Source organism: Orycteropus afer, unplaced genomic scaffold (assembly GCF_000298275.1).
Source record: "Orycteropus afer afer isolate SDZICR_OR568_19922 unplaced genomic scaffold, OryAfe1.0 scaffold00291, whole genome shotgun sequence".
Lineage (NCBI taxonomy): Eukaryota > Metazoa > Chordata > Mammalia > Tubulidentata > Orycteropodidae > Orycteropus > Orycteropus afer.
This window is the reverse complement of record NW_006921878.1, coordinates 2,295,110-2,309,542: the sequence shown is the minus strand read 5'-3', so window position 1 is coordinate 2,309,542 and position 14,433 is coordinate 2,295,110. Positions and strand designations below refer to the sequence as shown.

At 53.6% G+C, this 14,433-nt stretch overlaps 2 protein-coding genes across 2 annotated transcripts in view; both read right to left on the bottom strand.

The window, feature by feature from the left end:
* GIPC3 (GIPC PDZ domain containing family member 3) overlaps positions 1-4,082 on the bottom strand; it is an 8,184-nt gene extending 4,102 nt beyond the window's left edge. Inside the window, exons 1-3 of the mRNA XM_007951024.2 lie at positions 4,055-4,082; positions 333-408; positions 19-268 (exon numbers count right to left, since the gene is read on the bottom strand). Of these exons, the coding sequence (XP_007949215.2) occupies positions 19-268; positions 333-408; positions 4,055-4,082 (354 nt within the window). The remainder of the gene's footprint in view (positions 1-18; positions 269-332; positions 409-4,054) is intronic.
* Positions 4,083-7,995: 3,913 nt separating this feature from the next.
* HMG20B (high mobility group 20B) lies at positions 7,996-11,945 on the bottom strand. Its single transcript, XM_007951023.2, has 8 exons — positions 11,908-11,945; positions 11,403-11,511; positions 10,657-10,860; positions 9,802-9,922; positions 9,418-9,464; positions 9,109-9,181; positions 8,721-8,936; positions 7,996-8,141 (listed from the first exon to the last, which is right to left on the bottom strand). Exons 1-8 carry the CDS (start codon positions 11,943-11,945, stop codon positions 7,996-7,998), a joined length of 954 nt encoding a protein of 317 aa, XP_007949214.1.
* Positions 11,946-14,433: the final 2,488 nt, after the last annotated feature.

The window sequence follows — 14,433 nt, the reverse complement described above, 5'->3', positions numbered from 1 at the left end:
CGGCCCCCCGGTCCTCGCGGGCCGTGGCGCTCTCCATGGCCGGAGCAGCTCGGCCACCCGCGCCACCGCCGCCGCCGGATCCGCCGCTTCCTGCAGCCTCCCCTCCCCCGACTCGACAGCCGAGCCGTCCGGGTAAGGGGATCCGGGAACCCGAGCTGCCCGGGAAGGCGACACCGCGGGCGGTGGAGGGGGCGCGGGCCCAGGTGTCTGGGCCCTGCCAGCGCCAGCTGCGCCCTCCCCGGGTTCGCCGGGCGGTCCGCGGGGGGGCCTGGTGCAGACCCAGAACTAGGATGTCACTTCTGTGCCCGGCACGATCCTGCCCTGGTGCTCACGTACTGGATCTTCCAATGACCCCGGTGGAACCTGAGCGCCTCCTGGGCTCCTCAGCCCTCCAGGGCTCCCGCCTTCCTGCGGAGAGGGGGGGGGGAGCCCAAGGCCTCCCTAGGCCCACAGGGCCCTGCATGACCTGCCCGGTCCCCTCCCTGCCCTCCCCTCCTCCTCTCTCTCAGCTCACTCCCTCACTCTGCTTCAGCGACAAGGACCTCCTTGCAGCCACCTCCAACTATCCAGGCCCATGCTGCCTCAGGGCCTTTGCACAGACACTTGCTCAAATACTCTTACAGGCTCCCTCCCTCTCCCCCTTCTGGGTCTGCTCAAATGTCACCTCCTGGCACTCGCCACTCCCATGGGTCTTTCCGGCTTTGTTTTTCTCCGCAGCACTTGGCACCATTGGACTTACCAGATAGACTCCTCTCTCTCTGCCTTGTGTCCTGTCCTCCGCCCCCACTAGACTGTCAGCAAACGCAGGGTATGGGTGTTGGTTCTTCTGTTCCCCACTGGGTATCTGTTTCCAGCGGACAGTGCCCAGCAGACTGTGGGCACTCAGACATTGATTCAGAGGATGAATGAGTGAATGGATCCATGGGTACAAAGGAAGAAACAAGGTTCTGGACACCAGAAGGCGCCTACAAGAATCTCCTGGGTTAGAGACATCGGAACCCCTCATCCATTGCCAGTGGGCTTGCAAAACGGTTTAGCTGTTGTGGGCAGGATGGTAGTTCTTCCAAAAGTTTATCACACAATGACCATGTGGTTGTTCGGTTCTATGGAGTTGACTGCAATTCATAGTGAGTCCGGGTGTCAGAGTGGAGCTGCTTCAAGTTTCCCAGTCTGTAATCTTTAAGGTTGTACTTTGGCTCTTACGGACTTGTTTCAGTTGTCTTCAGTTTCAACTTGAACTTGCATATGAGCAACTGATGGTCTGTTCCAGTCAGCTCCTGGCCTTGCTCTGATGGTGATACTGAGCTCCTCCGTCACCTCTTTCCACAGATGTAGTCGATCTGATTCCTGTGTATTCCATCTGGCAAGGTCCACGTGTACAGTAGCCGTGTACATTGTGGAAAAACAGTATTTGCAATGAATAAGTCGCTGGTCTTGCAAAATTCCTTCATGCGATCTCCAGCATCATTTCTATCACCCAGGCCATATTTTACAACTACGAGGGCTTTTTATTTGTTTCTCAATTTCATGTTCCAGTCACCAGCAGTAATTATCAATGCATCTTGATTTCATGTTTGCCCAATTCCAGACTGCAGAAGTTGGGAAAAATCTTCAATTTATTCATCTTTGGCTTTAGGGGCTGGTGCATAAATTTGAATAATAGTCATATTAACTGTTATTCTTCATAGATATATGGATATTATCCTATCACTGACAGCATTGTACTTCAGGTCAGATAGTGGACATTTTTTTTTTTATGATGATGAATACAACACCATTGCTCTTCAATTAGTCATTCCCAGCATAGTAGACCATATGACTGTCTGGTCCAAAACAGCCAATACCAATCCATCAGTCCCTTATGCCCACTGATGCCTAGGAGACTGATCTTTATGCATTCCATCTCATTTTTGATGACTTCCAATTTTCCTAGATTCACTCTTCGTATATTCCATGTTTCAATCGTTAATAGATATTTGCAGCTGTTTCTTCCCATTTTGGGTTGTGCTCTCAATTGCTAATATGCAAGTTCAAGTTGAAGCTACAGAAAATTAAAACAATTCCATGACAGCCAAAATATAATCTTGAATATATCCCACCTGAAGTAGAGACCACTTCAAGAATAGATTTCATGCACTGAACACAAATGACTGAAGACCAGACCACTTGTGGGATGACATCAAGAACATCATACATGAAGAAATAAAAAAAGTCACTAAAAGGCAAGAAGGAAAGAAAGACCAAAATGGATGGCAGAAGAAACTCTGAAACTTGCTATTGAATGGAGAGTAGCTAAAGCAAATGGAAAAATGATGAAGTAAAAGAATTGAATGGAAGATTTCAAAGGACAACTCAAGACGATAAAGTATTATAAGGAAATGTGCAAAGACCTGGAGTTGGAAAACCAAAAGGGAAGAACACGCTTGGCATTTCTCAAGCTGAAAGAACTCAAGAAAAAACCCAAGCCTTGAATTGCAAAAATATTGAATGATGCAAGAAGCATCAAAAGAAGATGAAAGGAATACACAGTCACTTACCAAAAAGAATGGATCAACATTCAACCATTTCAGGAGATAGCATATGATCAAGAACGGATAATATTGAAGGAAGGAGTCCACGCTGCACTGAAGGCATTAGTGAAAAACAAGGCTCCAAGAATTGACAACATAGCAGCTGAGATGCTTCAACAAACCGATGCAGTGCTGGAAGCTCTCACTCATCTATGCCACGAAATTTGGAAGACTCCTTAGAAGCAGTGATGGCAAGACTTCATCTCATGGACCTTGGACATGTTATCAGGAGGGACCAGTCCCTGGACATCATGCTTGGTAAAGTAGAGGCTTAACAAACAAGGGGAACGCTCTTAGGGAGAAGGGTTGATGCAGTGGCTGAAACAGTGTGCTCAAACATATCATTATGAGTGCGGCACAGCACAGAGCAGTGTTTGTCTGTTGTGCAAGGGGCTACGGTGAGTGGGAATGAATTCAACAACACCTAACAATAATAATCTTCATGGGAACAGATCTTTCTCCTGAAGAACTGCTGGATGGATTGGGATTGCCCATCTTTCAATTACCAGTTGAGCACTTAACTGTCTGGGCCACCAGGGATCCTTTAGAATTACCATGTTTTTGTTGTTATGTGCCATTGAGTCAGACCCGACTCATAGCGACCCCTCCTTGGGTTTCCGAGGCAGTATCACTACAGAAGTAGATTGCTCAACTTCCTTCCGAGGAGTGGCTAGCGGGTTTGAACCTCTAGCCTTCTGGTTAGCAGTCAAGTGCCTTAGGCACTATACCACCAGAGCTCCGAAGATATAGATATAGAATTACCATATCACCCAGCAATTCCGCTCCTAGGTATCTGCCCAAGAGACCGGAAAGCAGGGACTCAGATCTTTACACACCAGTGTTGAGTGCGGCATCTTCCACAACGGCCAAAAGATGGAAACAACCTGAGTGTCCACAACAGGTGAACAGAAAGACACATGGTCCATCCATATGATGGAACCGTAAATTCAGCCAGTAATAGTCATGAAGCACAGAACTGAGCAAAGGAGGGTGAGGATGGTGGGACTACTCAAAGAACATCATCAGTGTCATGGACCTGTACAAAATCATACAGGTGTGAACTGCTGAGCTGGTGTGTGGTTTGCTGTGCATACTCTCAACAAGAAAATCAAAAAAACTCATGCAGCACTGACCCACGCTGTGTCAGATAAAGCTGAAAAACATGATGCTGAGTGAAAGGAGCCAGACACCAATGGCCACAGAGAATATAATCCTACTCACGTGAGAAATCTAGACTAGGCAGGTCCTTGGACAGCAGGTGGTGGGTGGCTGTCAGGGGCTGGGAGAATGGGAGAAAGAAGAGGGACTGTCAATGGGTTGTCTGTTGTTCCTGGGTGCCATGGAGTCCGTTCCAACTCTTAATGACCCCACATGACAAAGCAGAAATGCCCCCTAGGGTATTTTTTATCCTTTTTTTTAACATTTTATTGTGTTTTAGGTGAAAGTTTACATAGCAAGTTCGTTTCCGTGTAACAAATTCGCACCGAATAGCTCAGTGACATTGGCTGTCATCCCCCCCTGCAGCGTGCCAGCCCGCTCCCCACCTCCTCCCCGCCTGCCCTGTCCATCCCTCCAGATTCCCTCCCCCTCCCTGCTTTCTTCTCTTTACTTTGGGGGCAAATGTGGCCTGTTCATCTCACAGAGTTGATTGTTCTGAGAAGCACATTCCTCATGGGTGTTACTGTTTATTTTATAGGCCAATCTATTATTTGGCTTCAAGGCAAAGAATACCAGAAAGATGTTTATTTGTGTTTTATTGACTATGCAAAGGCATTTGATTGTGTGGATCATGACAAATTATGGATAACATTGAGAAGAATGGGAATTCCCGAGCACTTCATTGTACTCATGAGGAATCTGTACCTTGACCAGGAGGCTGTCGTTCGAACAGAACAAGGGGACACTACATGGTTTAAAATCAAGAAGGGAGTGCGTCAGGGTTGTATCCTTTCTCCACACTTATTCAATCTATATGCTGAGCAAATAATCCGAGAAGCTGGACTATATGAAGAAAAACGTGGTATCAGGATTGGAGGAAGAATCATTAACAACCTGAGATATGCAGACGATACAACTTTGCTTGCTGAAAGTGAGGATGACTTAAGGCACCTACTGATGAAGGTTGAAGAATACAGTCTGCAGTATGGATTACGTCTCAACATAAAGAAAACAAAAATCCTCACAACTGGACCAATGAGCAGCATCACAATAAATGGAGAGAAGATTGAGGTTGTCAAAGAATTCATGTTGCTTGGTTCTACAATCGATGCTAATGGAAGCAGCAGTCAGGACATTAGATGACGTGTAGCATTGGGAAAGTCAACTGCGAAGGAACTGTTTCAAGTGCTGAGGAGCAAGGATGTCTCCTTGAGGACTAAGGTGCGCCTGACACAAGCCATGATATTTCCAATCGCCTTGTATGCATGTGAGAGCTGGACAATGAATAAGGAAGACCGAAGAAGAGTTGATGCTTTTGAGTTGTGGTGGTGGCGAGGAATGCTGAAAGTACCATGGACTGCTAAAAGAACTAACAGATCTGTCCTGGAGGAAGTGCAGCCAGAATGCTCCTTGGAAGCAAGAATGGCCAGACTTCATCTCACCTATTTTGGTCATGTTGTAAGAAGGGACCATTCCCTGCAGAAGGATGTCATGCTTGGTAGGGTGGAGGGTCAACGAAAGAGGGGGAGGCCTTCAAGGAGATGGATTGATATGGTGGCTGCGATGATGGGCTCAAGCATAGCAGGGATTGTGGGGCTGGCATGGGATCGGGCAGTGTTTCGTTCTGCTGTGCATGGGGTCGCTATGAGTCAGAAATGACTCGACGGCACTTAACAACAACAACAACAATTATTTGGCTGAAAGGTGACCTCAGGGAGTGGCTTCAGTTCCTGATTAAAAGGGTGTCTCAGAGAGATTCTCTCAGGGGTTCCTCCAGTCTCTATCAGCCCAGTAAGTTTGGACTTTTTTTTTTTTTTTTTTATGAATTTGAGTTTTGTTCTATGTTTTTATCCCATTTTGACTGGGACCTTCGATGGTGTCCCTGGTTGGAGCAGTTGGTAGTGGTGCTGGGCACCATCTAGTTCCTCCGGTCTCAGGGTAGAGAAGGCTGTGGGCCATGAGGCCTGTGGACTGATTGTTTCTTTGAATCTTTTGTTCCCTTCACTCTCTGTTCTGGTTCCCTAGTGTCACTCTGACAAGAATATACCACAAATGGGATGGCTTTAACAAATAGGAGTTTATTCTCTTACAGTTTGGAGGCTTTAAGTCTAAGTTCAAAGTACCAGGTTCTAGGGGTGGGTGAAAGCCCCTCAGCCTTGGGTTTCAGCTCTGCCTTCTGCTCCCGGTCCACTGAAGCTGGAGGCTTTCTTTACTCAGACAGCTGCTGGCTGCTGAAGCTGACAAGCCCAAGGTTGACAAGTAAAAAGGCACAGTCCCAATGTTACCAAACCACACAGCAGGCCATTAGTTCAAGTTCATTGTAAGGCCCAGGCTGGCAGAGCATGGCAGGCTGCTGAATAACAACACAGCTACATGCAAGGTCCAAACGTGCCATAAGCTAGAGACTATCCCCAAGGCTACTGCTTATATATGGGAAGCAGACCACATCCCAAAGGCAGCTACTCAGCTGCTTGTGGTATATCCCATCATGGAGTTGACTGCCAGTCTCATCATGGAGAATAACTACCACAGCTGCCCAGCCACTCAACCAGGCCCAGCCAAGTTGACACACAAATTTAACTACCACACTCTCCTTTGTACCACACAAGAGGAAACCAATATTTGTACTTGATAGCTGCTCACAAGCTTTGAAGTCCCCAGATATCAGTCACAAAACCAGGATGTGGAACCAGGATTATCTTTATAAACCATGTCATGCCAACTGACCTAGTTGTCCCCACACTGATGGCCCTTAGCCTTCAAACCCAGTAAATCAGTACCATGAGGTGTTTGGCTATGTCTAAGATGTTTCTTTAGCATGCCCCCTATGGGCTCTATTATATATATAAGAATATATATGTCGCATATACAAATAGAAATATACAAATGCCCACAAATATACCCATATATGCACACATGTGTACCCCCCACGCCCTTCCACACTGTGCAGCACATGTACCTTCCTAAGGAACCACTCACAAGTCCACGGAGGGTCTTGTAGGCTGCAGTCCTTACAGAGCACATTCCTGGATCTTTCTCCCAAGGACCCACCAGGTGTGCTTGAACTGCAGGCATTGTGGTTAGTGGATGAGCGCTTCACCGCATCATCAAGGCCCTTTTTGTTAGTGGGTTCAGAGTTTATTTTCATTTGGGGAGGAGGGTGTTACTGAGAATGTTCCGGAACCAGGTAGAGGAGCTACTTGTCCTGTGAATGTGCCAAATGCCACTGAATTGAACACTAGGAAATGGTGGAAGTGCTCAATTTGGTGTGATGTGTGTTTGAGCACAATTAAAAAAACATCTGAGCGTGAAGTCACCCCCACCCAAAGCCAAGCTTCCAGGAAGTGAACAGTCAGGGATTAGAACCTGGGTGGGGAAGACCAAATTGAGGGATGAGGTGGCCGACTGTGTTCCCCACTCCTTGTCATGGTCCCCAGAAGCAGTGGAGTCCAGCACAGCCTTGGCAGGGGCAGGGCTGGATGTTGTTACTGGGGTCGAGTCTTTCCATCTGTTTCCCCATCTGAGAAACAGGCGCGGGCCGTGCGTTGGCGCTCTCCCAGAATTAAGCCGGCAGGCCTGGGATCCCCAGCAAGGCTGTCTTGGTGAAGGGACCCTAGGTCTGGTTCCTCCACTCCCCAAAACACTCACAAGCCCCAGGCTCAAATTCAGTTTGTTTTTATTTTTAAAAAGTCCAGATTAAGCAGTGGCCGCAGGGGTCACCTCCATGAGGGCCGTCAGCTGGGCCAGGCAGGGCTGGTCAGTACCAGTCTCCCGGGACTCTGGAGTGCTGGAACGGGAGGGCGACAGGCAGAGGCCCCGGCCACCCGGCCAGAGCCCCAGAAGGGGCCCGCTCCACGCTGCATTCTTGTGGCAAGCTGCGGCGCTGCGCAGGGTAGCGGTGTGGCTTGTTGGCTGTCCCGTGTCGGGGCCGGAGTGGGCGGGTGTACGTGCTGCAGCGGGACTCCCCCTACCCGTGTCCTGAGGCCACGTCTAGGGGGAGCCCTCTTCCGTGTCCTTGTAGTGTGTGGCAGTCGTGTGAGCCATGCAGACCTTGTTGGGGCCCTGTGGCCATAGGCCGGGTGAGTGCTGCAGAGGTTAAAAGCTACAGGGGGTGGTGTAGAAATTTAATTTTGGGGAGCTAGAGCCCCCAAGGTGCAGGATCGGGCTGGCCCCAAAGGCGGACCCCTGGCCCCTCCTCCATGGGGCGGGGCAGGAGAGGGCCGGGCCCACAGCTTTGTCTTCTCCGGAGCCGTGGGGGCCGACACCTTCACAGGTGTTCACTGGCGACCTGGGCCAGGATCTCCTTGATGCGGACGATGAGTTTCTCGTGTCGGGCGGGGTCGCGCTCGATGGCGTCGTGTAGCCGCGCCATGTAGAAGTCCAGGGTGCTGAGCGTGGGCGTCTCGCCCGTGCCTGGGGGACAGGGATTACAAGAACGGGGCGTCAGCGCGGTTCGCGCGTGCGTTGGCGGGGTCTTAGGGAAGCGGAGAGTCGGTCAGTGTGGGCGGGGCGCGGGAGGTTAAGCCAGATCAGCCGAGGCCGCCAATGGAGCAGGCAGGGTGAGCGGAATCACAGGGGGCGGCACCTGCGAGGGGCGGGGCGAACACAGGGGGCGGAGCTAGAAACTGACCCGGGGGTTGGGGGTCACGGGGCGGGGCCTCAGAGAGCGTGGCGGGGGTGCTGGTGAGTGCATCGTGGGAAAGACCAGGGGTCAGCTTGGACGCACTGGGCTTGGGGCGGGGCTCATGACGGTCGGGGATAGGACGTGGGGGGCCAGGCCGGTTAGTAGCGGGGCTCGAGGCCTTTGGAGAAGAGGGTCGTGGCCATCAAAGGCAAGGTCTGGTGGCTGGGGGCAAGGCCAAGGGATCGGGGTTGGCTGGTGTGTGTGTATGGAGGGGAGGGCGGCAAGACCCGGATGGTTGGGATAGGTCAGGGGCGGAGCCGGGGTGGCCGGGACGTGGCTCGTGGCACTCGGGGGCGGGGCCTCCGCACCGGGCACAGGCAGCGAGGCGAAGCTGGCCGTGAGCGCCTGGCGCACCGCCTGCAGCTGCTGCTGCAGCGCCAGCGTCCGCCGCTCCTCCAGCGCCAGCTCCTGCTCCAGGCGCTCGCGCGCGCTGCTCATGCTCTGCGTGTGCCGCTGCAGCACGGCGTTCTGCTCCTCGAAGGCCACGTTCATCTTCCGCAGGCGCCTCAGCTCTGCCTCCCGCGCTGCAGGGGGGTGGGGGCAGGTCAGTTCCCAGGCCGGCCAAGGGGAGGAGGGCAGCTCCCAGTGGTAAATTCCACCATCCGCTGCCTCCTGTCTTGGAGCCCGCAAGCCCATCCATCCCTTCCTCCTTCACTGGGTGTGCACCTGCAAGCCAGCCCGGAGGTCCTCACTCACCTTTATTTTGGTCCAAGAACTCTTCAGTGAAGATGGGGACGTCAAAGGTGGAGAAGCCGTCGCAGTCCCCACCCTGGGACAAAAGGTCAAGGAGACAGCTTATTTTAGGGGCAGCCACGCCCCTTCCTGAGATGTCCCCTAGCCACCTGGGCCTGAAAGGTCCAACAATTCTCCCAGTGTGAGACTGCCCGGTGTGCATCTGCTGGGGTCATCTGAAAGAGGAGAGGCTCACCAGGGTCCAGAACCCTCAGACCTTTCTCCCCCAGAAGTGAAGACCCCTGGTGCCCGATTTGGAGGAGGGGCACTTACCTTGTGTCCATTCAACAGGGTGTTCATGAGCCCCGAGCCTGAGTCCTCTGGTGGAGGAGGGAAGAGGGCAGTTAAATTTCTACACCACCTCACCTGCTCTGACCTCACACTTTGCACATGCTGTTCCCTCTGCCTGTAACACCCTCCCGACCCTCCCCCTCTACCGACTCCAAGTCAGGCTCCCCCATTCCCTGCCTCTATGGGTTTGTGTGTGCCTCATCTCTCCTCCTCCATCATAACTGCCTGTGTGTCTGTCTTCCCCCACCAGACTCAGCCCCGTGGAGAGGGTGGGATGGGGCCTGCCCAGGCCACTGTTGAGTCCCGGAGGTGTGTATCAGTGGCCATCCCAGCACTGAATTGCCCAGCTGCTGAAGCACCGCCCACCTTTTTTGATCTTCTTTTCCTGGATCTTCTCAGTGCACATCTTGTAGGCCTCCGACTGCTGGTAGGCCCGCAGCTCCTTCATGTACAGCTGCTTCTCCCGCTCAGCCTCATCCAGGTACCGCTGGCAGGGGTATCACCATCACTTAGCTCTCACTACTGAACATTCCATAGCTCCCTGCTGCCCTTGGCACAAAGCCCCATTCCTCCACCTGTGGCTCAGGGCTACTCCAAGCTCTCCAACCTCAACCCAGCCTCCCCTCCCACACGACAACCCTGAATCCATTCTGAGCGCCCCCCGGTCCAGGCTGTGCTGACGCCTGGACGGCCTCCTGCACTTGCTTCTGCCTGTGGAATTCCATCTGAAGGAGGGAACTGGTGGTGTGTTTTGGGTTACATTTCCTTGATGATTTTGCAATTTTACAATGAATGAAAACAGTTAAGTTTCACGTAAAAGTCCAGTCCCAATCCACTTCTTCAGACCTAGCCACACTGATGGGTAGGTTTTAGTCCTTTTCTTGCCTACTGCTCCCCTCTCCTCCAACGAGCTGTTGTTGCTGGGTGCCACTGAGTTGATTCCGACTCACAGTGGCACCATGTGACACAGTAGAACTGCCTCATAGGCGTTTCTTGGCCATAAGACCTGCAGATCGCCAGGTCTTTCTCCTGTGGAGCCGCTAGGTGGGTTTGAACTGCCAACCTTTCGGTTATCAGACCAGCACTTAACTGTTACACCAAGCTGGAGGTGGTCAGTTCTCCAGGCAGGAAGAGTACATTTTGTGCCCCATCCTTTGGCGGTATGGCTGTCCCAGGGTGCCCCAGTGGTGGAGGTGAGGTCAAGGGTCCCAGCAGGCCCACCTGCTTCTCGGCTGGCTGTAGCTTGCTCCACTCAGCGCCCAGCATCTTGGTGATCTCGGGGAAAGGCAGGTCTGGGTGGCGCGTGCGGATCTGCTCCCGGCGCTCATTCAGGAAGCGCACATAGCCCGTGACAGGTGCCTTGGGCCCATTGGGCAGAATCTTCTTCCGCTTCTTGCCCTTGGGCCAGCCTCGCTTCTTCACGGGCTGCAGCACAGCACAGTATTGGGAGGGGCCTGGAGGCTAGGGAAGGGCCTGGGGAGTGGGTGGGGCAAGAGTGGGCGTGGCCTAGTCAGCCGGTGGGACCTGGAAGGGCTTAAGGGCTTGGGATATGGCCTGGTCAGGAGTTAGGAACTCTGAAGGGTAATGGGGACCTGGCCAGGAATGCAAAGGCCAGAGATACTGGCCACTGGATTTGTTCCAAGGATGGAGCTGGCATCTGTTGTAGGCGTGGGCTGCAGCAGTAGGCGTGGGTTATCGCAGGAAGCAGGGCCGTAGGATAATGGGAAGGTAATTCTCAAAAGGAGGTGAAAACTGGTGGGTGGGCGGGGCCTTCATTGTGGGCCTACTTAGTATTAGCCAATGGGCGGAACCTGAACCTGTTTGGGGCGTGATGTCTGGTACAGGTCTGGAAATCTGGGCTATGGGTGGAGCCACAATGGATTCAAATTGACCATAGGGGCAGGATCTCAAGGTTGCTACAGGCTGGACCCAGGGCATCCCCCCACACACCGTACAGGGCGTCTCACCTCCTCCTCGTGGGTTCCCTTCTCTCCAGCCCTAGGGCCCTCGCCTCGCTCTTGTTTGACAGCCACCACGAAAGCCCCATGCTGGCCCGGAGCTTTGCCGCCCGCCGGCCTGGAGCCACCGAATACCAGGGTCACTCCCTGCCCCTAGACCCTTCCCTACCCCAACCCTGACCCCCGCGCTTTTAGGCACCACCGACGGCGGAGCTGGAAGCGAGGGGACGCCAGTCGTGGGAGATGCAGTCGGGGGGACACAGAGGTCGGGGAGAAGCACTAGGGGTTATAACTAGGGTGAGAGGTTGGGATCTTGCGGAAAGGGGGCGGGGACGGGGCGGGGTCGAACCTGTGGGGACAGAAGGAGGGGACTTGACACAGGAGAGGGAGTCAAGACCCCGGGTGCGGGGGTCGAGGAGCTCAGACAGGGAATCGGAGCTGGGGTTGCAGCCCCAAGTTGGCTGGACGGGCGGGGGAGGGGAGGAGAGGGGACGCGAGGGGACGTCGTACTCACGCGGCTGCCGCGCCGGGCTGTTTGGGGCCGTGGGACATGGCTGCTCCCCACCGGACCTGAAACACAAGACACGGGGGCGGAGGTGAGGAGCGCCCCAAGGCGGATCCCAGTCGGGGATCTCCGATGGAGACCCTGGGAATGCCGGGCCCGGGACGCCTAAGGGGGATGGATCTGGGGCGGGGAGGCCTCGAGGGCGGGCGTCCCGGGATCCTTTGTTGGACGATCGCCTCCCGGGAGACCCGGGCCCGCTTACTCCCGGCCCGGGAAGTGCCCTGCCCCGGCCTTAGGACCCCCACACCCCCGCCCCCAGCCCAGGCCCAGAGTTCCGCGGCTGTTTTCACCTCCAAAGAAACTTTCCCGGAGCTTTTGGCTGCTGCGACGCTCCAACCAACCGCCCCGCGCCCCGCCCCGTCCCGCCCCTGCATGCTAATGAAGCCCTTCATGAGAACGCTGATTGGATGAGAGCTCCCCTTGGGGCGTGACCATGCGAGTGAAGGTCGGCGCGCCGACCGGTGATTGGCTAGGGAGGCTGAAGAGCCGCGAGGGAAGGGGGCGGGAAGGCTTCGGGCGGTGCGTCAAGTTCGGCTGCGCTCGGTCGCTCTCGGGGCCAATCAGGGCGCTTTGGGGGGCCTCGCCGGGCGGAGCCTCTTAAAGGGCCAGTAGAACAGGCGGGACTCCTCCAATCCGGTTTTAAGGCGAGATACCCCGCCCCTGACGGATCAGAGGACCGGCGCATCCGGGTCGGGCCCCGCCCCTGTTGCCATGGGGACAGCGGTAGGTTGCTAAGGAAGGCGTTAAGGTCCTTGGAGACAGCCCCCTGCACCTGGGAAGGTGAGATCTGTTCTGAGCGTCCTGCAAAAAACCTGCGGGCAGGAGTTTCCCAGTTACTCTCTCGGCTTGGAGCTCTGACGGCCTGCAGTACCTGGCTCTGCCCCTAAGGCCTCCTGGGACATTGGGGGCATTGTCCCAAGCCCAGAACCGACTCCAGAGTGCTGTGAAGTTGGAAGCAAGTGGAAAACGATGGAAAGCTGTGAGCCTGCAAGGCACGGAGGGGCAGCCCGGCTCGCTCCACGTGATTTGGGCAGGGGCTTCCCCTGCTCCCAGGGGGCCAGTGGCAATCACTGGGTGTTCGTCATCCCATTAGATCCTAGACAATCAGCTCACGTCATCACTCTGCCGTACCCTTCCTGCTCACTCCACTCCAACCACACAACCCCTCTCCAACCCCTCCAACTCCAACCCCTCTCTGTTCCCCCAACTTGCTAGGTATTGTCCTACCTCAGGGCCTTTGCACAGGCTGTGCCTTCGGCCTGTCATGCCCTTCTCCCAGATATTGTCACCTCCTGTAGGTAAGTATCTCTGGTAGCACAGTGCCTAAGGCATTTGAATGCTAACCAGAAGGTTGGAGGTTCAAACCCACCAGCCACTCTGCAGAAGGAAGACTGGGCAATCTACTTCTGTAAAGATTTACCACCTCGGAAACCCAAAAGGGGTTGCTATGAGTTGGAATCGACTGGATAGCAGTGAGTTTGAGTAGGTCTTTGCTCAATGTCACCTCAGCGAGGCCTTCCCAGACTTGTACCCTGCCTCATACAAGCTGTCTTATTTTTTCTGTCTCCTTCATAACCTGCCTATCTGGTTCATTACTGTATTCCCAGCATCTAGAACAGTACCTACAGTAGGCTAAAAAAAAAAAAACAACTCACTGCTGTTGAGTCAATTTTGACTCATAGCGACCCCTCCTTGGGTTTCTGAGGTGGTATCTCTACAGAAGTAGATTCCCCAATCTTCCTTCCACGGAGTGCTGGTGGGTTTGAACCACCAGCCTTCTAGTTAGCAGTCAAATGCCTTAGGCACTACGCCAGCAGAGCTCCCCCACGTAGGTAGTCCTGAGTAATTGAATGATCCTGTAAATTTCTAAGAGGCAGCCACAGCTGCAAGGGTCCCCTGGATGGCACAGATGAGTTAAGTGCTCAAGGACAAAGCAAAAGATTGGAGGTTCAAGCCCACCAGAGGTGCTTCACAAGACAAACCTGGCCATGTGCTTTGGAAAGGTCACAGCCTTGCCAATGCTGTGGAGCTCACTTCTACTCTGCACACACAGGGTTGCCACCAGGAGTCAGAGTTGACACAACAGCAACTTACAGCAAGAGGTGCAGCTGCTATGGAATAACTCTGGCAGTTCCCTGAAAGCTTGAACACGGAGTTAGCTCATGGCCAGAAATTCGGCTGCTAGGTGTCTGCCAAGAGAAATGAAAAGATGTGTCCACCCAAAAACTGGCACACAGATGTCCACAGGAGCCAAAAGGTGGAGACACCGCAAGTGTCCGTGCACAGATGAGGATAAACACAAGGTGGTCCATCCCCACGGTGGGATGGTACTTCATCCACACAAAGGAATGGAGCTCTGATGCACACTACCACATGGATGAACCTTGAATACATCATGCTTTGTGAAAGAAGACAGACACAAAAGACCACATACAGTCCGACTGTGTTTAATGCACAAGACAGGCAAATCCAGAG